General features: G+C 36.5%; 1 protein-coding gene and 1 long non-coding RNA gene across 7 annotated transcripts in view; one reads left to right on the forward strand and one right to left on the reverse strand.

Moving 5' to 3' along the window:
* The window catches only part of shn (schnurri), a 139,131-nt gene extending 124,400 nt beyond the window's left edge, over positions 1-14,731 (forward strand). The window contains 5 exon segments of the mRNA XM_067084093.1: positions 875-1,123; positions 1,695-1,875; positions 3,045-3,175; positions 8,465-8,574; positions 8,852-14,731. Of these exon segments, the coding sequence (XP_066940194.1) occupies positions 875-1,123; positions 1,695-1,875; positions 3,045-3,175; positions 8,465-8,574; positions 8,852-8,861 (681 nt within the window). The 3' untranslated portion in view covers positions 8,862-14,731.
* The window catches only part of LOC136826707 (uncharacterized), a 200,048-nt gene continuing 176,262 nt past the window's right edge, over positions 1,622-25,407 (reverse strand). For 2 of the 6 annotated variants that reach the window (XR_010849685.1, XR_010849688.1), the window contains one exon: positions 3,169-8,666. This is a non-coding gene — a long non-coding RNA (uncharacterized lncRNA). Of the gene's footprint in view, positions 1,849-2,301; positions 2,505-3,168; positions 8,667-25,407 lie in introns of those variants that run through there. The other 4 variants (XR_010849689.1, XR_010849687.1, XR_010849686.1 and 1 more) reach the window with 4 other exon arrangements.

A 25,407-nucleotide genomic window follows, 5' to 3' on the forward strand; every position in this document is an offset into this window, starting at 1 on the left:
CACTTACCTTCTTTCCTTCTACTCCATTACCACTTGCGTTATCCATCTTAATATTATCCAAGATAGCATTACTATTACTGTATTACTCTTGTGTCAAAATTTTACTGAACATCAGACATATGTATGGAAACTGATCAGTATAATAACCTTAAAAATTTTGCAAGAGAACTACTAATGTCAATAGCACAAAGAACCAGATATAGAGCAGCATTCAGATTGGTGGCCATCCCAGTCATCTCATTGTTGTGTGTTTAGGTATTTTGAATTAGTAAGTATAATATGAATGAACACTGAGTTCTGACAAAAACATTTGTCAGTAAAACATTTCATGGGTCTAATACTTGAAAAGTCTGTCATCTGTAAATGGCCTGAAAATTTGTATGAGAAATTTAATTTTATCACTGAGATAAAAAAGTGAATTCCATCTCTTAACATTCCTTCTAATAATTAGTAGGTCACCACTTCTCACATGACTATTTTTAGGGCTGAACATTTTGCATGCTTGGTTTGAAAAATTTCCCCTGCTATGCCAAACATTTGAATTCTCTCAATGCATCTGTTATCTTTGGTGCCTACATTCTCCCATTTCTATTCTTTTCCCCAAATTTTCTTTCCTGTAGACTTGGGCTGGATAAAGACATCAAACCGTGTACTTCTGTTTTTTTTTATATTTACTATTAATGTAAATGAAAAGTAAAGTACTTTTTTTTTACCCCTTTTCATGTATGCATATACTACTGCACTACATTATTAACAGAAAAGTTTGGGGGTGCTATTACATTAAATTGCGTAACTGTCTGGTTTTTATATTTTTTTCAGAAGATTTAGTTGCAGTACCATATTTTAGTGTTGAAAGTGGATATGATTTTTGCAGGTTAATATGAATATGACCTTTGGGACACCAAGCACCGATAATCCCCGTCCCTTCAAGTGTCATGACTGTAAGATAGCCTTCCGTATTCATGGTCACCTGGCTAAGCATCTCCGCTCTAAAATGCACATCATGAAGTTAGAGTGTCTTGGAAAACTGCCCTTCGGTACTTATGCTGAGATTGAGAGGTCTGGCGCCAATCTCAATGAAATTGACACTACAGACTGTGATAATTCATTGGAAAGTTTACAGGTTTGTTCTGTGTAATCATAAATAATATTTTGTTATAGTTAAGATATTCTTAAGACTTCATTTACAGTAGTTTCTTGTAGAATATTAATAGAACAGTTATGCTTATAAATTAACATTAGCAGGTCTTATCAAGCAGTTAGCATTGTTATTTTATATCCTTCGAATAAAGTAATAATAGTTTTAATGTTTTAGTACATTTTTCTTATGTAGCATTCATTCAATTTCTTTTCAAGATTTTAAGTCCTTAAATTGCTAATCAATATAATTTTTATATTGATTAGCAGTTTGAATGGAAGTTTTAGAATGAGATCTTCGCATGATTTGGTACAGACGAACTTTTAGCTTGCATGATGGATATCCAGTAAAAGTCTTTGGTTTGTTTATATAGGAAAAATACAAACCATTTTAAATATTGCCATTTTGTACAAATAAACATAATTTTCCTATATCTAGTTAACCATTTAGTTTAAATTGCTTATTTTAAATGAGAGAAAAATATCCAAAGTTTTTTTTACTCTTGAATTGTTACATATCACAGTACAGAAAGTGATTAAAATTTTCATTTTTGCAGTCTATGGCGACACGTTTGTACGAGAAGGAGCCGGGCAAGTTGGCAGCTTGGCAAACTTCTCAGGAGAGACTCCACCACCGAGTACGCACGGTCAGCAATTCCTCCACAAACTCGGATGACTATCCACTTGGAGATGAGCAGGATGATCCTCTGTCTGGATGTGGAAATGATGAAGACACGGGTGATTATATTCATAATTGTATTTGTTTGATATTTGCAGCTTCCCTTCTTGAACTTCTTGGTAGTTTTACATATTTTTTAGATAAAATTCATAGCAGAATTATTATTGGTAGTTTTACATATTTTTTAGATAAAATTCATAGCAGAATTATTATTATTATTATTATTATTATTATTATTATTATTATTATTATTATTATTATTATTTTTAATCTGCAACATCATTATGGTAAAGTTTGTTTTTACCCATCACATAAAGAAATTTACCAAGAAGGTATAAGTACCATGAACACTTGATTATTTTACTCAAAGTATTATTACAAACCAGATTTCAAGGTCAAGGTTGTGATGTTAAAAATAATTTTCTGCCATTATTTAATGTTATGCAGTATAATAATATTAAAAAGAATACTGATATTGCCCTTACCTGCCAATTTCCAATCCTGTCACCTCAAAACCTTGAAGCATTTCCAAAATGACTGATTTTGTAATGTGTCAATTCTCCTTCTCTCTGCTTCATGTATAATGAATGTTTTAAGGTTCACCTCAAGTGGTAGCCTAGTAGGGACACTAGTGTTACTCCTCAGTAGGGAAGGAAAGAAAGCCTAGTTTTTACCCATCTCATGACATCTGAACATATACGACAGGAAAATTAATATAGTAAAATACTGTATTTTGTTGAATGGAGATAAAAGAGCTCATGTACAAAGTTCTTTGGCTTTGATTTCCATGTAGTTTAAACCAGAATGTTGGCAGCAGGATTAGTATGTAGTGGATCTGTCTCTTAGCATTTACATGTCATTTCATGAGACAAAAACTTTCTTAGACCAAATCAAATCAAAATTACTGTACATTTTCATCAGAATTAACCTTTATGGGATTAGACAGTGATGAGTTATCTCTGTTCTTTATCTTTTGTTTGTTCTGCCTCTTATAGGTAAATTCATGAATTCATAACATGCCAGAGTTTTTATAATTTTTTTTTTTAATTTATGTCCTTTAACTGATAATTTTCTGCCATTGTTTATGCTTAATGTGTGAAACACTGACTTCATTTATGTGAATTTTGCTGTTGATACAATGCTAGGCTTGGTAATATTCATAGGAAATAATTGAGTCCAGTAATTTACTGACTGGAAATGTAAATTGCTTTGAATTGTTTATAAACAGAGGGTGATGAAGATGAGGAGGTGCCAATTGCTCAGGAGCCAGGAAGTGCAAATATACCTATTATGGGACCATCAGCAAGCGAGTCATACAGTCCACAGTCAAGTACACTGCAGACCATCGAAATTGGTTCAGTGAGTATAGTTTACATTAGTATTGTGAGAGCAGTGCATCAGTTTGGTTTTTTTGTTACTGGAGAATGGAGGGTTTTCACTTGTATTTTGCTTGTTGTCGAGTTACTTTCATACGAAAGGACTCCATGGAAGTTTCTGGCCTTTTGACTCTTTCAGTAAGAATGTGTGGTCATTATGATGTTCAGTATTGTTAGTGGTATTAATGCAGCTTTATTGTGTACTGTGTTCATAAAGTAACAGTATGGTTATTTAGTTCCTTCGTGCTCTGTTGTATGGTACAAGTCTGTTTTGACTCATTCCAGTTAACTGAAAGGCACATTTTATTGTGTACAAGTTTGAAAGCTGTCATTATCAGCCATTAGAAAGTGGTCTTGTGTCACGGGTGTGGTGCTCTGGTAATATCCTGGAATGACAGCACTGAACATAGTTCCTTGACTTAGTCTGACTACCATAATTGTAAATTTTGTATTAAGTAGAAACACACTTGCCCAAATGGAAGCTTCCTTAATATTTCTTCTATTAATAACTTTTAGTATAAGCTTTCATTTGGAAATGATAGTTGCCAAAAGGTTATATAGGACTGCCATGTTGCAGTTAATGTAAACACCCATTCTAAAGCTAAAAACTTCAGATTTATCATTTCATGAAGCATTAAGAGGATCTTGTTTCTTTCAGTGTAATATGTATCAGTGTAGAGATGAAACAAATTTTGTTTCACACAACAAACCTGTCATTTATATTTAGCCCACATTTTTGGTTTTCAGTTTACCTGATACAGTACTTCATTTTACCTTGAAAGAAAGCTGCCATCATCCTGTGGTACTGAGCATCCTTGGGTGGTTCTTGGTAGGAAACAGGGTCAGTCTGTTTTCCAATAGGGAATACAAGTACTTCTACTGACCGAGTTAATGATTCTTCTTATGTTACAAGTGATCACATATGGTTTTACTTAACATGGATTACCACTGGAGACCATTTTGAAAGAACTTGCAGATTTTTATGGACACAGTGTTTATTTTATTTTAAAAGATGAGATAGTCCTCCTGTTGGACTTTGTGTTTGAACTTAGTTGTTACAGTTTTGCTTCCCTCATGTTTCAACTTACTTTTATAGTTCTTATATACTGTAGTAAATTTTTTCTGCTATCTTCAGTACTAACTAGCTACCAAGCAGTAGACTAGGTAGACTAGTTAGCATGCTCTCAGTTTGCTTTGTCTTACCTTGCCAACTTCTGTTTTGGTTTTATGTTTTGATTGACTTGCTTTTTTGTTTAAATGAGCACTGGTATTAGTATTAGTATTGCAGTACTAGTTTTGTGTTAATCATCGAGTTACTCTGGTTATTAGCTCAAAGTTAATTTTTTGTACTTCCTCTCGATGTAATTTAGTTTGTTGTATGTGTAAAATAAACATAGGAAAGTGTAATTAATTGGTGGTCTGGTAAACTACAGATCAGTTTTATTTAGCAAGGTATGTAAATGAAATCTACTTCACTGGGGGGTGAGAGAACAAATGATTTGGCTGGTTTGCCACACTGATTGCTGGCATCATACAATAATGGTCATCAAAGCATTAAAAGTCCTTGTCAATTGTGGTGGTGTTAAAGCAGTAATTAAAAAATTCAAATACTCCACTGTACTTTTACAAGTATATCCTCATCATAGGCTATGTACACAAGTCAGATATTTCCTATTACTATCAGGAAGGTTACAAAAATGTAGTAAAACATTTTGACCTTATGTAGGAATTGATTGTAATGGATTAATATAGGTTATGGGGTTATTTATGTGGCATTGCCAGACAAAAAAGTGGTCATTATAACATGGTGATTTTGTTGCCTTTTATTAGCAGATGCCTTTTTGCCTCAAATTGTGTGGTTGATATAAAGGTTATGTTGTTGCAATCTTTGCAACCACCTGAGAGGAGTCTGGATAATTTTATTGTTCTAGGGATATATGGCTGTTAGGAAAGCCTCTCATGTAAGTTGCTGAGAATCTCAGCCCACTAGTTCTAGTAAAAGGTCTTCCGATGATAGCAGGCAAAAGAAAACTCGCATGAGTGACATTTAGCATTTGTTTCTGCCTTAGATTTTGTAATGACTCAAGGATGGTAGGAGGCAGCTGTCTGGTGCAGCATCACATCGGTTGTCAGGTGCAATGTTAGTAGGTTGGAATAGTGCTAAGGACATCTTATAATGCCTCTTAAAAAGCACTCTTTAATTGGGCACAAAATCTGCCTCAAAACATCCTGGATAGGGCATTTGAACTGGTAGACCTCACTCAACCTCATCAACACTGTGTATGGTATAGTATAAGGTTACATTTCATTAGAGGTTACATTTCATTAGAGGCTTGGTGACTTATTAAAAATTTTTAGCTTCATGGTCTTTTTGGGGTCATTAGAAATGGTGGAGAAGATGATGTCTGTCTAGAATTTGATCAGTAGTGTCATTCATGGGCCTATTTATGACTAAGGACTTGACATCCAGGAATGCTGTGACCAAGCAGGGGTAGTGGATGGGCCACTAGTTACATGTCTGCACCAAGAATAATGGAAATGGAAGCTCAGTGGGACTATCTGCAACTCTTATTACACACATTCTGGTTCAAGGCCCCCTCATTATGGTGAACTAGAGATGGGGATTTGCGCTGTATCATTCAACCTACTGAGACATCAACAGCCACTGCTGTACTCTTTTAGGTCTCTTAAATGCTGGTGGGTGGAGAGGAAGGAGCCTTTAAGGGGTGATCATATGCTTATGTATATTCAATCTCCAGGCACTGAACTGTCCCTTTGCTCATTAGCAACCTTTAAACTAGCAACTCGACCAAGCAGCTCAGCAGTTCCAGGAATACCATTATGCCAGATACACACAGCTTCACTTGGAGCTCTGCTGAACTGTGAATGTGCCATTGCCATCAGCAAGGGTGCTCTTAATGCCCAATCTCTCCAGGGTATGACTGTGCTTGTGACATGGCTGTATCAGGAACTCTGAATACTTGGTGAAAATGAGACCATTCTTGCCAATGGCCTGACTATATCAGGAGCACTATTATACCAAGAACAAGGAATTTACAACTGTAGTAGGAGCATGGCCATGCCTAGGTCAGCTACACTGATGGGCTAGGAACAGTCATGCTTATATAAAAAACTACAGTGAAAACTGTACAGGAAAGGTCTGCTTCCAGTGATCGGACTGCCCTGGAGTCAGGGCACAATGATTCAACACTAGTGTTTAAAAAAAAACACACACATCAAGAACAAGAAAAGTCTAAACCACATCTTAATCAGAGCCAAATTCACATTATGTCAAGAACCATATCCAAAGCAGCATTGGCACAGTCCCAAATGTTAGCTGGGACCAGAGCCAGGCCATGACAGGAGCAAAGTCCAGAGCATTGCTAAATAGACTGTATCAAGTTAAGACTAGGCTGTCCAAGTTGTGCCAAGGGCTCCATCCAGTAAAGCAGTAGACAGGACTAGATTCAAGCCAAACCTAGTCTATGAGCTTAGGACCAATAATAAGTTGAGAATTTAGTAAGCCAACTTGTTGACTGTAGCACAAGATTTTAAAACTTCAGAATTCCATAACATAACAGGCTAAAGAGGTTATGGAAATCTTTAGTCTTTATGCTGTGACATTCTGCCCAGTCACTACTGACTTAGGTGACTACTGTGTCATTCTGGTAGTTACAGTACATCCTGCTAGTCACTACCTATTCATGTTATTGTTAGGAACCCAAGAATTACTATATTATGCAATAAATGGTGAGCTAATGTTAATATAGAAGTAGAAGACTGGGAAAGGCAATATAATTATGCTGCCCAGGTGTTCAATTCTGCATTTAGAACCAGCATCTCCTTCAGACCCTTGTTATATACAGCTAGTGCCTCCATAGAGTTAGCAGCTGGTTATAGCTGTTGGATACCTCTGCAATGATGAGTTCATATTTGATGGCTAATGATTTGATTTTGTCTGGGATTCCTTGACCTGCTCCCAGAGATATGGGTCTTCCAACCCTTGGGTCTCTTTGATCGGTGTTATAGTGAAAGGTGGAGTTAGTGGCAAAGTTCTGAATCCTTATCTTGACAGTTACTTTACACAACAGGATTGCTGTCTTTCAGAAGTTACGAATTACTTGTGAGTCAGGGTCTGATGTTTATATTAGTCCCAAAGAACTCTAGGACAGATCCTTCCAAATCTCAATTAGCCATTTTGGCATTTTCAGCAAATATATTCTTTCCTACTAAATTGTAATTTGGACTTTTTTTTTTTTTTTTTTTTTTTGGGGGGGGGAGGGAAACAGTTTTTAAAAACTTTTTCATACAAAACCATTATTTATGATAAGAGTGCCATCCTCCCAACCCCACCTTTCTTATAACCCTTAGTTGAGACAACAAAATGAGGAACCTGTTTCTTGCCTTGGACTTAGTGTCTGCTCACTCATGCAGTGTACCACAGGATAATGATACTTTCTTGCAAATGAAGCTGATCTCTCTGGATACTGAAGACTATGAATGCTGGCTAATCATAAGAATGGGGTTTGAATTCAGAAATAAGTTCTGTTTTGAAAAAATTACCTTTTTTTATGGACTGTGATAGAAAATTAACATGCATTTTATTGCCCAAAATACAAGTCAGTAAATGTCTGTTACATAAATAATGATGAACTCTTGATATTTATGCTTAATGATATTAAGTTTACAAATATTTTACATTCTTGTAAAATTAAATTTTAAGTATCAGAAGATGAGACTACAATACGCTGTAAGGTTCTTTATCTTGAAGGTTACTAACATTACAGGAGATTGCATGGCATTAGTCTACCAGATCCTTTTTATTTAATATATTTTTTATGGGCTTGTCACCATCAAGATATGACGTAGTAACTTATTTGATTGATTTGTCTGATAACACTGTACCTAAATTACTTTACAATATGACTTCTATGCTGTCTGTTGCATGGGACTATATTTTTCATTGTGGTCCCCTATTCTAACTTTAACTTATGGACTGAAAATTGTTAAAATATTTCTTACCTTATTGGGGACTTTGCATAATTTTAGCATGGTTCATCCTCATTCCTGTTGGCATTAATAGAGGTTCATACTGTTTTTTTCATGGGTTAGTTAAAAGCACTTTGTTTCACTTTAGGTGTAAAGGAATCCATATGGTGATGGTTAATCTGAAGGAAGTAGTGTTTCTCTATTGTTGTAACTGTAGTTGAATCGCAAGTCTTCTTCCTTTAGTCTTCCCAACATCCCATAGCCTCCCATCCCTCCCCCCCAGGGTGCTACAGCTGGCCTCCTGGCATGCTACCTCTGCCATGAGAAGTTTCTTGATTTGGAGCACCTTAGTGGTCACCTGTACAATGTGCACAAGGTATCCATCACCTACCGGTACGTTGGGCACACCAAGAACCTTGCCACTACACTTGAAATATCATCTTCATCTATGAATGATTACAGGACATTAGTGTTGAATGGCCAGCCTGTAATTAAGAAGACTTCATTAATTAATAATAACTAGTAATCATGCATGTCTGAAAATCAATAATGAAATAAAATAAGACCAAAAGTGCTGAAGTCTGAAGGTGCATTTATTTCAATAGTCTTAGCATGTTTTTCAGGAATTTTGTTTATTTCTGTGATTAACAAGAAATTTTTTATATTTCAGCAACAGCTAACCCAACCTGCGGTGCAGCCATTCACATGTGGACTGTGTGAAGCAAAGTTTTCAAGCCACAGTCAGTTGATCATTCACAGTCAGCAGAATTGCATAGTGAAATCCTCTTGACCACATGCTTCATGACTGGACTCGTAGCAAGTAGAAAATGCAATCTAAAAAACTTATAAATGCTGCTGGAAAAGCACAACGCACATAAAGTAACTTGGTGCTAATTAAGAGCAATTGAAAGTAAGGGAATACTTGAAGTGAAAATGTGAAGAGAGAACCCATGGTGTTCATTGCAGGTGGAAGAATGACAATTTCAAAGTTCATGTATGCAAATTTGCCAAGTAGAAAGGAAACAAGATATAAATCATGGCCTTCTTTCCAGATGTAAAAACTCTAAAAGGAGATACAGGGTAAAGGGAATTTGAAGCAGTTAGCTCAGTAGAGCTTTATTCCACTCCGTTTTGAGTGAATTTATTTAATAATGAAAAATCAACTCCATAAGATTTCTTGTGCAGTTTCGCTGTTATGACAATTGCATCTCTGTTAGTGTCAGTCCATTACAAGAATTCATTTGTGTTGATGGCAACCATGGATTTTGAGTGGATCAGAGAATAACAGTAGCATTCATTGCTTCTGGAAAAGCACAGCAGTTAGTTAGTGAATGGAACTTTTGAAGAGTTTTAAAATTGATATTTAATCATCTTTAAGTTTAACCGTCAAAGGATATATTTTTCAATAAGGATATATGAAGACTTTTGTAATGAAAATAATGGTGTGAGAATCAGTGAAAATGTAAGTCAAATGCAGTTCACTCCACAGGACAACCTCAGACTGTGTCTTTGGTACACATAGTGGGAAACTTTACGTGGACATTATATGGATAGCAGTTTTAGGTACAGTATGTGATATTGTGGTTTTCTTACTGAACTGTGAAAAGTCACAAGATATGTAGGAAATCTTGATATTAAAACCACCGTATTGCGAGATTGGTGGGAAAGACGAGAACATTCGATTAAGTTTTGTGATGCTCAAGAATGTGTGGTTATAAGAGTTTCTCAAGGCTCACTGGCATGACCACACTATAGGGTTATGCTGTGTGTTGTGAGTTCCAATGTACAGTACTTCCAGTCTACAGAGCTCCTGCAGCTACCAGTTAATTTTTTTTTTTTTTTTTTTTTGAAGGGTGGATGATACTGTATGTATTTTTATTGTACATTATTTGTAATGAATTTGTATAGACACTGTGCCAATACTGTATCACTCACCTTTTTTTTGGTTTGAGAGGGGATGGATAGATTTCATTTATGTAGCTAATAGGGTTGGTTGTCTGCCATACTACTTTTGTGTGTGGGAACTGCTACTTGTTTACTGTAGGTAGATTTTTAAACGTTTTGTGAAAACTACAGTTCAACTGGGAGAGCTAGATGTTCCAATGGATATGCCAGATTGTTTTTTCTTTGACAAGTCTGTATTTCCAGCCATGTGCAGTACAATAATTGTATGGCATTTTTTGAGGTCTTTAGGGTGAACCTTCCTCTTGTCTTGACATGTTAATGAAAAGACAGGGAATTTTAAGGAGAAATATTATGGTACTCAAAAATTGTCAACATGGAGTCTATTTTGATAACTTTTAAATATCACATTTGCACTTTACGTGCACATAGTACATCACTCAGAAATGTAATTCATAGATCCACTTCCTACTGAGTCTTCATTGTGGCAGAACTTGATCATCGTCATTTTATTTTCCAGCAGTTCTACCGATATAAGTTCCAGTTTGGGTGGAAGCCTTTGTCACACTTGAAAATACCTTGTAGGTAGAAAACAGTTAGCTCAAGAATATACAAATGCAGCAAAAACGTTTTGTAATACAGTCAAGCCTGACCAAAGGTGATTTAGGCTTCACCACAGCTGAACTTAGAGCACAAATCAACTAGTTGACAATCTTTTGTATTGCTATCTCAGGGGCATGAAATGCTCATTTAACATTTGGTATGAGCTGTGAAATGTAGGAATATATACTGTACATAGACTGTATAACAAGTCTGCCCTTTTGTTTAAATTCTGGAAGTTTACAGAAAATTGGGAATTTTACTAATGGTGCTAATATAAGATTGCCAAAGATATGAGCAGAAAATTTATGAAACAAGAAATAAACATCTGATTTTAGCATATCCTATAACTGATTACAAAAATAGCATTATTAGATAACAGCTTTTCACAAAAGTATGATGCAAATATGGTAAAGAAGTTACAGGCTATTATTTTTGGTAATAATTGTTACAGTTACAGATTTTTATTTTATAGTTTGAAAAGATGTGTCAAGAAATATTTGCTTACTGTGAGGTAGTAAGCAGTTGTTGCGGTACAGAAGTTAACAAACTCTTGTAAATGGAGGTTTTAATATTGACCTGCATTTCAAAGCTCAGCCAGCTAAGATGTTCACACTTCTGCAGTATTTGCTCTCAATCATGGAAAGTTACAGTGAAATGTTTGATTTTGTATTTTGGAGTAAACTTCAATTGTAATCTGTGAGTTTTGACATTTGAATGTCTTTGGGCAAGTCTGAAAAATTGGGAATATTGTTTAAGGACTTTATGATGAGAAATGTTGGGGACAAAACCTCTTTCTTTTTCTGTTCAACCACAGCTATTTTTTTAAATGAAATTTAACAATGCATATCAGCAGCCTAGTTAGGTTTTACATTTTCCCTTATTTAAAATAAATCATATTTAAAAACTGTCCAGTTAGGTTCTTGTTAACTGTTTTTATGAAAACCGAGTTTTTAGATTGCACCATAGTAAAACTGTGCATTAATCTGAAAGCTTTATTATGTTTTCTGTAAATTTCTGTAACTATGTATGTTCAACCTGGCTTAGATGATATGTTAAACTTAAACTGCTGCTTTTTATACAGAAATATATTTTTAGTTAAATTAATTGTGGAATGTTCGAATTTACGTAACCTTAAATTACTGCTAAATACATTTCTGTGTGAGGTAAATTTCAAAAGCCATGGAAAGCAGTTATTTCTGTGACTGTTAATCATTCCAGCATCTTGAAAAAGAGACACTGGTCGTCCTTACTTCTGACATTCATTCAAACTATAAATATGTTTCAAAGATGGGTTTGATATGTGTATGTCAAATTTTGATGAGAGATGGATATGTGTATTTCATGTTTTTATGACAAGTGATAGTACTTTAAAGTGCTGCAATTTCTGCATACTTATAAGAGAGATTGGGAAATCATTGGTCAATGAATCAGTCTAGTATGTCAGGTTTTCTCTCTCTTTCTTCTCTTTGGGTTGAAATTTAAACTACAAATATAAATCTTAGTAATGCAGTAACTCACTTTGATGTATTTTTTTATATGGTATACTTTTTCACATGAGCTGGTGATTGTGTGTTTAGCAATCTATCACTTGGTCACATAGTTTTTCCAAAGCAGTTACCTTTCAATGACATGACATACAACTACCAGGGTTTAAGCTAACCATCATAATGTTTTAAGTCACATCCCAAAATATATAATATTTTTAGCTGGAGTTAATGTCTTTTTCATGGCCCATAAGTTAAAGTAAATGTTTATCATCATTGTTTGTGCAGTGTTTCATATACAGTAAATCATTGGCATGTTGGAATTTATTAAAACTAGACAGTTTTTTGGAACAATGGCTTTTGTTATTACAGCATTTTATCATGGATTATATTTGTTTTTATCAACGTGATGTTTGGTGTCAGAGAAATTTTGGGTTCTGCAAAATTTGCAAAAATATGGACATTTTAGAGTATTATTTTCAATTTTTTAAAAATCATGGGAAAGTTATCAGTGCAGCACTGAAATTTTATAGGTTCAGAAAACTAGAAAGCCTTGTTTTGTTTGGTTATGTTTTCTTGTTTACATCAAGTTGGCCAAATGTATGTAATGTCTGTTAAACTTTATGGATTCACGTGGCCATTGATAACTTTCAATAGGAAGGGTACTATAGTTTGGCAGCAGTTTGGGATCTGGATTCCATGTAGATTGGGGAGCAATTGTGTGAAATAGAAGGTTGTATCTTAATGATAATTTATATTTTGGAGGTTTTATATCTTCTTAATGTTTTCTCACTGTAAATGTTTGCCATTGACCATGTTGGTCTGTGTGGACCTGCTTTATTGTAGCTTTTGTTATTCCTTATGTTTGTTATATAGCAAATAAATGATTAATTGAATTATATGTACAGTAAATATGTACATACGCACAATACATGCCATTCGAAAGAGACAGAACAACAAGAATGGAGGAAAGAAGAGCAAAAATCTGAAAATATTGACAAATGAAAAAATTTGGACAGAAAAAAATATTATTGGTCAAAAATCCGTCTGAACAATGAGCATTGATATTTGAAAATTATAGATAAATGCAAAAACAGAATTTATGCAAAATTCACAGCAAGTGATTAGCTACAGATTGACCCAATATCAGAACCAACTAGTGTAATAAATGCACTTGGTAATTGCTAGCCCTGTCCTCCACAGTACGTGTTTGAATTTGTTATAATAAACAGGAACACCATGTGACTCCACTCAAGCAATTCCGACAATTTTATGGAGGAATCAGATGTAATTTCTGAATATGCATGTTCTATCTCTTTCTTTGTTGTTTTTGTATGTATGTATGTATATATATACACACAGGAAAACAAACATGTATTTGTACATCACCTACATGCTTCCATATCCATCCAGATAAACATGTTAATAGTAATACTGTGCATTAGTGTCATACTTGCATACAGGATACCAGGCTCTTTTTCTTATTGCCTGCATCCCACTGTACAGTGTGGTATGGTGCTACAGTTTTATATTTACACTTCCACTTGAATGGATATACAATATGTATGTATGTACATATGTGTGTGCTTGTTGACATGGTCTAGTTTCTTAAATCATGTTTAAGTCACTGATAAGGGAATTGGTGTCCTCTTTGATTGGTCCACTCACTAATATCTAAGCCCTTTCTTGCAGACTGAAAGGTAAATTTATATCCTAGCTCAGAAATTAAAACATAGTATTCGTAAGCAAGGGAGAACATTAATCAAGTACTCAAACATTGATAATGAATATACACTGCTATGCAGACAAGTGTAAGATATAGGAAGTTTAGATATTTGTGAGAAAGTTTGCCTTGTAACTGTTTATGAAGTTTTACATCAGATGCGGTGAATGAATACTAACTTGTATGTTTGTATGATGTGAGGCCTTTTATTTTTTACGTTTGATCCATTGATTGAATAAAAAACAAAGTAATTTGCTGTTATTTTAGCTATTTTGTCAATATCATAAGCTAAATTTCAAGTGTGTCATTTGTTTGTTTTTATTACATCAAGGGGTCGTGTATCAATTAACTAGCAAAGAGCTGGAATGATAATGAGATTTAATATTTGTATGTAATTATATGAAGTTCTAGTTCAAGCCCAGATACAAAACGGCAAAGCAAGAAAAGCTTATTTTTATTTTTGTCATTGTGAAATTACCATGGATAAAAGTTTTGGTACAGGGTTCACAGGAGTGTACAAGCAATCATATCCACATTACAAAATACTGTATGAAGAAATATAGTGGCATACAGTATAAATAATGTATACAGATATACACCTTATTTTGAAACTAATGTCTGTGTATTGGGGGGAAAGATTAATATAAATTTGGAGCAAATATCTGCTGACAGGTTTGTGAGGGTTCTTTTTTTTTTAATCTTTTATTGTCGTTACATTGGTTGTTACATAAAATTTATTATGAAGAGCTTTTCAGTTCCTAATGGTTATAGAGGAAAATTCTGTGATGGAGATATTGTAAATATATTTGTTTTGTGTCAAAACAAAGAAGCATTGCAATGCTGTTTTATTACCCTTTTCTTTATGCACTGTTTTTGTGTGATTGAATGATGAACTGCTTATTATCCTATATAAAGGAAATTTTGAAGTTATAAATCCATGTTTTCAACATCTGTCAGTGAATTAATGTTGTTACAGAAACTGGAGGAGTTGCATATCATATAAGGAACAGGACACAGAAGTGTCAAGAACCATTACTATACTCGTGTATTAATCACATGTAACTATTCACCCCCAAGTGATGCTTTTTAAATTTCATTTTATGTGAGTTTGACTCTCCTTACCTGATTAACAAACTTTTTCAACTGTTAATTCTAAACTTTCACTTATGTTGTCAGACTGTACAAGTTTCGGCTGAGTTTACAATCAAGGAGACAGTAGTTTAAACTGCTTGTTTCTCTTAGAAGAAGAGAATCACCTGATTTGCATTAAGGTAAAGACTGTATCTTAATGCAAATCAAGTTGTACCCCAGACTGAGGGGTGGTTTTCCTTCTGCAGTTTTAAATACTGTAAGGCATCACTCTGTAGCATGAAATGAAAACAGTGGTGCTTCAGAGTCAGGATGTTGATGAGCTAACAAACAAGAATTTACCTTGCACCCCAGCAGTTATGATGCAAAATTCATGTCCTATATATAAATAAAATGCTTAATAAACATTACTGGTACTTCTGCGGTTATATTTCTTCATAGCATCCCCCGAAAGGGGTAGCACTTTCGGAATACCTCACAGGCCACAATGTGGGCATTGCAGTATTTCTACAAGCACATTTGAAGCAATTCTTTAAAGCTCGTTTTCATCCCCCTTTCACTCTTCATTTCAGATACTGAATTATACTCTGATACTGTGCTGTTCAGCTTCAACAATACCTTTCTTCCAACCTTCCACTGAACTAGATAATTTTTTGATGAACTGGAAAGGTCCCAGAGCTTTTTTGAATAATGCAAAAAGTATCTGGGGCTTAGGAAGGACAGCAAGACTCTTACCCAAAAATGTTGAATGCTTGATGAGTCCAAGTGAGGAAACTGCTCAATATAGGAGAGTACATCCATTCCCTAATTGTGAATTACTGGTGGATCTGAGAAATCCTTGCATGAAATTCATGTGTCCCATGAACTGTCCACTTCTTGAAAAACTTGACAGTTTAATGACAAACCATGCACAGAATTGCCTGTGGGTCTTTTAGAAGTTGTCCCTCTTCTCTGGGCTAAGAGAAATGGGAACACCAAAGACAAACCTTGTTAGCGAGGCTACTAAAAATTAATAAAACAAGAAGGAGCGGGAAAATTTAAACCAACTTTAAACTTGGAACTCAGAACCCACCACTTGGCAAGAATATTACTGTTGACGTCAGCAATCTTAGTAAAAGAAGCACAGCTAACAAACATGGTTTTATGTTCCATGCCTACTGGAATTCAGCCTCCAAGATACTGAAAATCACTCATGAAAGAAACAACTAAAAATTAGCTACTAGCTTATGAAGATATGTCTAAAACCGCATCCCATTATAGTCAGGAGAATAAAACCCTTTTACAAAAATTTAAGGAACCATTCCAGTATCACTGGTCTGGAATAAAGTGCCAGATGGGAAACCATAACTAAATGAATATTCAGCAACAAGAATTAAAATAAAAAATGCTACAAAGATAACAACATAGAAAGTCTGGAGCCGTCATGAATTATGAATCCCCCATGGGAACAATTTTTAAAATGTGATGGTGTACAATCTATGCAGCATGTGTAATATGCACATCATCTTGCTACCCTGCTCATGATTTCTGGCAAAAGCAGTGTCAACATCATCAAATGCCATTAGAACAGGACATCTTTTCCCTTGTTGCATGCTTGCATATCAAGGATGCTTGGCAAGAAGGCTCTCTTTCAGCTGAATAGAGTGAATGGTGTTTAAACAAAAGGAAATTCATCCAGTCTGAAGACTGGTGGTGTCTTCTCGTTCTTCCTTGCCCAACACATCAGACGCCAATGCTGACTGTCTCTGTTCACTGTCATCAAGGCCCTTTAGGTAGACCATACTGACATGATTATAGAAATATAATAGGCATCTGGTTATTCATATATGCCATAATGCTCTCTACAGAGAACGTATATGCCCTGTACCTACTCCTTTGTCTGCTTGCTTGACATGCGAGTTCTTAGCAAATATTACAGAGCTGCCAGTCAGTCTTCTGCTGGCTGAGTAGGTGGTCCACGACTGTGAAGATTCATAAGTTTGAAGTTGTTTGACACCTTGTCAGACAAGAGAAAAATATAATCGGATCTACAACCATACGATATTGGTACAGTATACAGCATGTGTACAATGACTACAGTACTTTAGTAGAGTATCAAAATATTTTGTGTGCATTACAATGAAGCCTGCACATTCAAGTACGAAATACAATGCGGTGCTCACCTGAAAATTACCCTACACCTAGCCTGATCATTCATCTGGTACCATTTGCACACCAAGTAACTACAGTAGTACTGTACTTGAAAGTTATGTAGAGCTTCTTTACCCTTGGCTTACCTCTGCCTCACTGCCAGATCCTGTGACCTCTTTATTATATGTAAATAAGAAATCAGAGTTACCACCACTGAGTGAACTGTAATTTGCTGGCTAAAAACTCCATGATGAGTTTTGCAGCAGATCTGTTGCCAGCATGCTTTGATTGCATTTTGATAACTATTAAATTCAACATTCTTCTGATACTTATCCATCATTCTCTAAGAGTCTATTCAGACAGAGTAGTTACAGTACCTGTTAGTGACCAATACAGACGAGTCACCAAGCTCCTGGCTATATGCTGGTCATTAGGATGTTGACCTGTACTACCTGCAGGCAACAGGAGGGCTGATTATTGCATAATTTCTACGGGTTAAAAGGAAGCTGTCCGATCAATTCTAAATTCTCAAATAAGAATTCTGCATCACAAAAAATGCACGATTTGACAGAAACCAAACTGGACTAGGCAGTACATCACTAAGGATACAAGATTCACAGTATGTAAGGCTGCCAATCTGAATTTTCCATTTTCTTGATAGCAATTCTCAGTACTGTACTATATTATATCCATTATTGACGAGAATTTATAAACAAAAAACAGTTGTGTGGTAACTGTCAAGGGTGACATTTTGAAAATTAATGTTTGCTCCAAATCGGCCTTATTTTTAATACCTGTATCACAAAATATACAACTTTTAGTTGGCTACCCTACTTAAGGAGGTATAAGTTCTGTTTCACAACTGCTGTAGTTTAGCAAGGGTTCCAAATATGGGCATACAACACTAAAATTCCAAAGCGTGGAGATTTATTCAGACTGTGGTTCAATCAATTCAAAAACTTGAATTGCGCACTTTCAACTGTAGCCAAGAACATCACACATGGTCCAAGAAATGTCCGTTCAACATCTATTACACTGAACTCCAGTTCTTAATGAGCAGAGTACGAACAGCATTTCAAGATGTGAGCTAAAACATAAACTGATGCCGAGATGTTTCTCATATTCATATAATGACTCCATCATGCAAGGAATTTTTTTTTCAAAAACTGTTTTGAAAGCCTTAAAAATGTAACTCCACAAAAGCCAAATAACACTGACAGCAAAAATCATGCATAACATACCAGTCGAAACTGACCAAGACACACGCTACCAGGTCAGACCAGTCGAAATTAACTGGACGTACTCGGCAGCAGACACACAAGAACCAATTGCTAATGGTGCCAGTGATAACACCGCTGCAATGTAAAATAGTGAGAAAAGTCCTCCCAAAAGCACTTATATCCCGCAAGTCCTGAGTTCTCCAGCGAAACACTTGAGAAATATAAGCACCCCTAATAGCTGATGGGAGATTTCAATGCGTACAGTCCTAGCCAGACTATAACCGTCAATGTGTTGACAGTGCTAGAACACAAACGGACCTACTTGTGTTGTCTAAATTACAGTAACAAACAAGTACTTTCTCTTCCAAAGCTAACGGCACCTTAATTTCTGCTGACTTACCTGTATCCTCTTCCACCATGTGTAGACGGATTTGAACTGAGAGCCAGAAATGACTCCTAAACCAGTGATAATTTTCCTATTATAATTTAAGCATATGCAAAGTTGTCTAGTACTTCAAACACCATGCTGTAACACTTGGAGCAGACTGGAAATTGCAGCAATTACAACAGACATATTCTATCGATACCTAGACCGTGGTTACAGTGCATAAGAGATCATGACGAGAACGTAATTTCGTATCAAATTCCATCACTGACGCAACCAGCAAAACCATAATGCTTTCCTCTAAAGAAAAATGCAATATAATTGACAGTTGAAGAGAGTTGTGATATTGCCGTTCTAAGCCAGTGAGAACTTGAATGTAACACGCAACTTTTTAACTTTATTACGCCACCCTGAATATCATATCTGGAGAGGATTTCAGCAGAGGTAGGTGAGGCTATCTCCTTAGATGCGCAAAAAGATTTTAACACTACTGTACATTGATCTACTGACAAAGGCGAACCCAGGATTTGACCTCAAAACAACAGAGCTTCTTGATTCAGAATTGGTTTCCCACGAGGCTCTGTCTTTGGTTTCACAATGGAGCGAATAACTGATTGATTTAAAGTTCGCTGGCACCATGGAGCGGTTAACTGATGGATTTAAAGTTCTTTGGCAATATGTTTCACAATGGGAGTAAAAAAAAGCCAAGAGCGCAAAAGGAATTTAAGAAAGGGTACACGAGGATAAATTACTGAGTAAAAGTGATTTAAAAATCAGTGGCACCTGGTGAAAAATCAGAGGGGAATTAAAGAAGTAAAAAAAATGTTTTAATAAGAATGGAAAGGCACCAAGAGTTGATGGAATTACAAATGATACTTCAGTACGGTTGGTGCTAAGATAACCGCATGGCGACCGGGGAGTGTCAGGTAGCCTGTGCAGGGATGAATGAAAGCTTCTGAGAGGCTGAGTGAGAAGAGTACTGTAATTCCTTTTTGGTTCAAGAGGAAAAATGGTGAAATGTATAAAGCAACGATGCAATGTACGTAAGTTTAGAAAATATACAGCAAATTCATGTTGCCTCACTATCTCCAGAAGCGAATTTTCACATGGCCTTTAACGCTAAGTTTATGTAATTATTTCATCATGTTCTTACGACGCCTTGGTTATAAAACAATTTCTAACTGCCCAATTTAAGAGGGACCAAAGAAGGCTGATTTATGGACAGAACATTGAATCTGGAGTGCATTCCAGCTAGGTTTTTAAAAGCAAAATAGTTTGCGACTGCCCCGCTTATGATCATGCCAAATGTAGCTACCACAAAAAAAGCTTCATTCAATGCCCTTTAGACTTGTGATTAACTTGAGGTTCAGATCAGTGTGTTGATCGAAATCTCCTTAAAAAAATGTGATAAAAATTATAACTAGGATTCACTCATATAAAATGGGGCATGAGTAACAAATTGGATACCAGGGAGGGTACTGTCAACAAATAATGTGAACTTGTAACCAAATTGAATGCTGCCAGAAAAAAACTTAACTAAAACTATTCTTATTTTAATACAAAGGAGAACTGATTTTTGTTTTGAAATGGCACACATTCATGAAAATATGTTTCACATTTCGTAACATTCATCATGATTCTTATCTTTTTCCGCATGGTTGGGTTTACATTGGCAAATTAGGAAAAGGCCGTCTCTTCGAAGAACATTGCATCAGTGAGGATTGTCGTCTGTCCATAACGACGTAATTCTGCAAGGTGACTTGCACCAAATATTATAATAGTGATTCGTCCTGAATACGCAGTTTCTCTGGATCGGACACAGAGGCACCAAAGTCATTCTTGGAAATGAAGCGGGCGGACGGAATGACAACACGGAACGCAGCTTGCCACATGTGACGAAACCTAGTGGCTAACGCAACCCAGTGATGCATAATGAATGTTTATTACATAAATATTTTGTTGATATACTTCATTCCAGCCCAAAATAGGGAGGGGCAGGAACGCTAAAAGAAACAAAAGACGACTACAGGCTCAAGAGACTGGGAAGTGCACAAGAAATCGTGGTGCGTTCAGTCAGTCAGAGCGCCGCCACCAAGGTCACCTGGGGTACGGTCTTGTTTGGCCTCGAGCAATTTCTTGGGTAAGAGATCTGTGGAGGAAGCCGGGAGGGGGAGGGGAATTGTCGGGTTGGGGTACCAGCCACGGGAACCTACCTCGTAAGGAGCCAAACCCGGGGATCCACCCATTCATTGAGGCCGCGCCTCCTCATTCATTTCTCCCGGCTAAAGAAATCATTCATCTCCCTGGTCGACTGCTGACGGACGGACGGGAGGAGGGCGGTTATTCATTCAGCCCAATGAGGCAGTTTTCACATTGTTTCGCGGATTGTGACTGTCACGTTCTCTTTTCAGACAGCTCCCGAAGGTCACGTTCTTTGATGAAGAAGAATAAACACAACTGCTATTCCAAGATGCAATGGTCGTTCAAGCGTTTTTATGAACTAACATTCTTGATAGGAGTCACTGTTGTGTCATGGCGATGTCTTCTGGGAAGAGATTTGCTAAAATTAAACAACACTCGAATTTTTATTTTGAAACCATACCAGTATTTTCATTGTACCAAAATGTACTGAGCCCCTTTGGCTTTTTACCATCCATACATCAGCCGACCTTAATTTTTCTTCATCTCCATCAGAAACAAAATTTTTAATATTTCACCAAGATTATGTCCTGTAAACGCAATCAGAATTGATCTCGAACAAAGGGTTTCGGCAACCGTGCTCTTGCAATCTTAGCACTAATCATGAAGATGGTATCTGAAAACAACGCACTGCGCTCATTAGATAAAGCAAAATACTGCGTCTTCAACTTAAAAATGCTGTACAGAATCTTCTTCATTCGGCCGAGGATGAGTTAGCAAAACAATCCATCTTCAACCGTCCTCGACCGTCAAATTGATGTAAAAGACGATGGATACTACGTGACACCGAACAGCTATGTCTTCTGGAGTCAAGAGTACCCAGGTGTTTTTATTTATTTTCTTCTGCTCCGTGTTACTTCGTGCATAATTTCCATTTTTTTTCCTATCGTTATTTCTGTCTGCACTTGATTTCAGTGAGAGAGAGAGAGAGAGAGAGAGAGAGAGAGAGAGAGAGAGAGAGAGAGAGAGAGAGAGAGAGAGAGAGATTCTTTAACCTGAAAACTTCAGGTGTGCAACTCCTTGTCAGCTACGTGAATTGTATGAGTTGACGAAAATAGGATACAGCCATACGTTAAAAAAATCCCATTTTTCTTCTCTTATCCTCAAAGAATTCTATTCTACCTAGGTGGGATGAAGAAAGACGAAAACATGACCCTTTATCTAGTTTTTACTTATCTAGTGGCAGCCGTTTTCCTCGGACTTGCAAAACTTTTTCTCCTGTCATCAATCAAACTTGGAAAGGTTTTTAAAGTTTTTCACCCTCTCCTTTTTTCCAGTCCACAAATGTGGGAAAAAGTTGTATTTTCTGTCCTGCATTATTCAAAAACGTTTTTACTCTAGTCATGGTAGGCAGACACAGTTCGTCTGTTTTGGGGGGTAAAATTCTGCTTTTTACGTATCCAAAGGAACCCGTTTTTTTCTACAAAGTTTTTATCTCCTCCATCATTCAAACTTGACCAGTTTTTCCTCAAGGCACTTTTTTTTGTCTCGCCCTTTTTTTCCAGTTTACAAAAGCGATTTCTTAACCATCCAAAAGAATTTTTATACATGGATCTTCTCTCGTTTTTCAGAGGGGTTCTTCTTCGCAATATTGGCAATACTTTCAACAACTTTTTTTCAAAGCAGATTTCTGGCTGCGCAATACGCAGGAACAGAAATAGAAATACGCACTTAGCCCAAAATAAATGCTTGATAAATGAAGTCTCATATTTAAGATGGAAACTTCTCTAATTCACAAGCCCACCATTTTTTAGCACTTTCTATATTATAGTGCCCTTACCGTTTTGAAGTATGAACGAAGTCTCAAATTCTTTCATTATTTCACCATATATCATTGTGGGCTTTCACGTTTCCTGAAGGGCAATTGTCTACTTAATAAAGATACCCAAGTCTTTTTATTCACCTCGATGTGGGCATCGGTAGAGATTTCCGGCTAATTCTCTTTTTGGCAATTTTGGTTGCGATGCCAAAGAAGCTTGAAATTATACAGGGTGTTTCGAAATTAGAGGTCCCCCCCCCTCTACAGCATAAACTAAAATTGATATGGACAAAAACAAAAGTAATTCAGAACAGGTATTTATTTAAGTTTCTCTCTGAGTATTTAACATTTTGTGTGGCTCCGTCTGCCTGTACCACAGCCTGCATTCTTGAGGGGCATGATTTCAGCAAATGGCAAAAAAGCTGAGACTCAAACTTCATTTCCCTGAGCACTTCAGTCACCTCTCTTCGCAGGTCGTCGAGGCTTGGTATACCATCATAGTTCACTGAGCGCGCTTCAACACGATCCTTTAAGATACTACCAATGTTTTCACACACATTAAGGTCAGGGGAGCTACCTGGAAATTCACTTGACGAGAAGAAATCGATACCACTGTTTCAAAGCAGATCCTGTGTCTGAAGAGCCTTGAAACATGGTGCCTTATCATGTAAAAATGTGACTTCTTCAACAGATAACACATTTTCAGGATCTTTGAGGAAAGGAAATACTCCACCAGGAAGCACAGTTTCTCTGAAGTATTCACCATTCCATGACTGTCCTTTTTCTTTGACGATCCACATTAACCGTTTGACTGTGAAACAGAAAAACTCCCAAACATTCAGGAAATTTCACAACTTGGCAATAGCAAACGTCATCGCTGATATCATCCAACTATGCAGCCCAAATTATGTCATTTTATGATTTGGCTTCCTGGCTATGTAAATGAAGAATTCATCTGATGCAGCAATATGGAGAAAGTCAGCTTCATCCCAATCTTTAAGAAATGAACCACAAAACCATGCACGGTCTTCTCTCTGTTGCTGAGTGATGTTGGGCTTGCTGATAACATGAAATGGCTAGATACCAGATTTTTTCAACTCACGATATACAGCACTATAACTTCTCTTCTTTCCCCTTTTTGTTTCTAGTTCAAGCGCCAATTTATGTAAAGACTTTCTTGGTCTACCCACTGCCTCAGCTATGATGTCTTTTGACTCCTGAGAAAGGACTTCAGGCCTTCCAAGATTCTCAGTCTTTTCGCAATGACAGTCATATGGATTTTTGTTCCAGTTTCTTTTAACAAAGGATTCATCTCTTTTAATGTATTTAGCTATCCAGGAACGTGAAATGAAGGATGCGCCAGCATCCCTGGCCTCTCAAAAGGTTATGGCCCGGATTCGGTCAATCCATCTGATTTCCTCCAAGTCGTTAGCCATGTCCGTATCTAACTCCATCACTCAGTCTGAAAATACCAGAAATGTAAAATGAAAAATAGCTTAATAGAAACTTAAAGTACAGTACTTGGAGATAGGCTATAGCAGAAAACTTCATAACTTTCCATTTGTTCTATGGAGGGGGGGGGCCTCTAATTTCGAAACACCCGGTACTTGTTTGTATTGTTCCCTAACTAACTAGCCAGGAACGCCCATTTTACTCATGTAAAGACACCACCAAAGACAAGTGGTTGGTTCTCTCAGAGGTATCTCATAATTAACTTGCAAGTGCTTATTAAAAACTACATTATTCGGGCGATGATATATAGGGAAAACTTTAAAAAAATCCATTTTCATGCAACAATCAAACCAAACAAGATGCAAAGGGGCTATTTATTGTGTTTACTTTAAAACAATGTTCGCACAGACGTAGTAATCGAGATCAAGATCAGATTCTCGTTGGCTTATCGAAGACTCTTTTAAGGGAAGAAGAAGAAGAAGAAGAAGAAGAAGAAGAAGAAGAAGAAGAAGAAGAAGAAGAAGAAGAAGAAGAAGAAGAAGAAGAAGAAGAAGAAGAAGAAGAGGAGGAGGAGGAGGAGGAGGAGGAGGAAGAGGAGGAGGAGGAAGTAGTAATCTTGTTTTCTTCTTCTCATTCACCCGAGGAGGAGTATCAGTTCCAAAGGCTCAAGCTTCTTTCGCGACCCCGCCCCTAAACGTCCACCCCGAGGGGAGGGCGGACAGTTAACGCTAAAGGAGTATTTGGACGAAGGGAAGGAGAGCGAACATCTCCGGAGGAACACGTCTTGGTAAAGGGGAAAAAACAGTACAATAAAAGTTATTAAAAAATGATAAAGCGTAGTACGCTGGACTACTTGCTTCTTAGTTTTCTTCGTTGTCTCTTTACTTTTCACATCTTACGTTCAACCCTGCAGATTAATGTGAATGACATTCCACGCTTGCTATTTCCCTTCCTCATTCATAATGACACTTATTTGTCCCCTTAAGTTCCACTGGTTCATGACTACTTCATGTAATACCTACATTGCTATATGAGCAAACTAAGTGACATATGCCAAGGAATATTTTTGGGAAATGGAAAAATTTAAGAAAAATGTTTTGTAAAAAACCACTATGTTCCAATAATCCAATAACTGCCTGAAGATATGCAAATGGAGTAGTAGCCAGAGAGAGAGAGAGAGAGAGAGAGAGAGAGAGAGAGAGAGAGAGAGAGAGAGAGAGAGAGAGAGAGAGAGAGAGAGAGAGTAGAATTGGAGGTGACTGACATAATGGCAAATGTCG

The sequence above is a fragment of the Macrobrachium rosenbergii genome, chromosome 41 (genome assembly GCF_040412425.1).
Source record: "Macrobrachium rosenbergii isolate ZJJX-2024 chromosome 41, ASM4041242v1, whole genome shotgun sequence".
Classification (NCBI taxonomy): Eukaryota; Metazoa; Arthropoda; class Malacostraca; order Decapoda; family Palaemonidae; genus Macrobrachium; species Macrobrachium rosenbergii.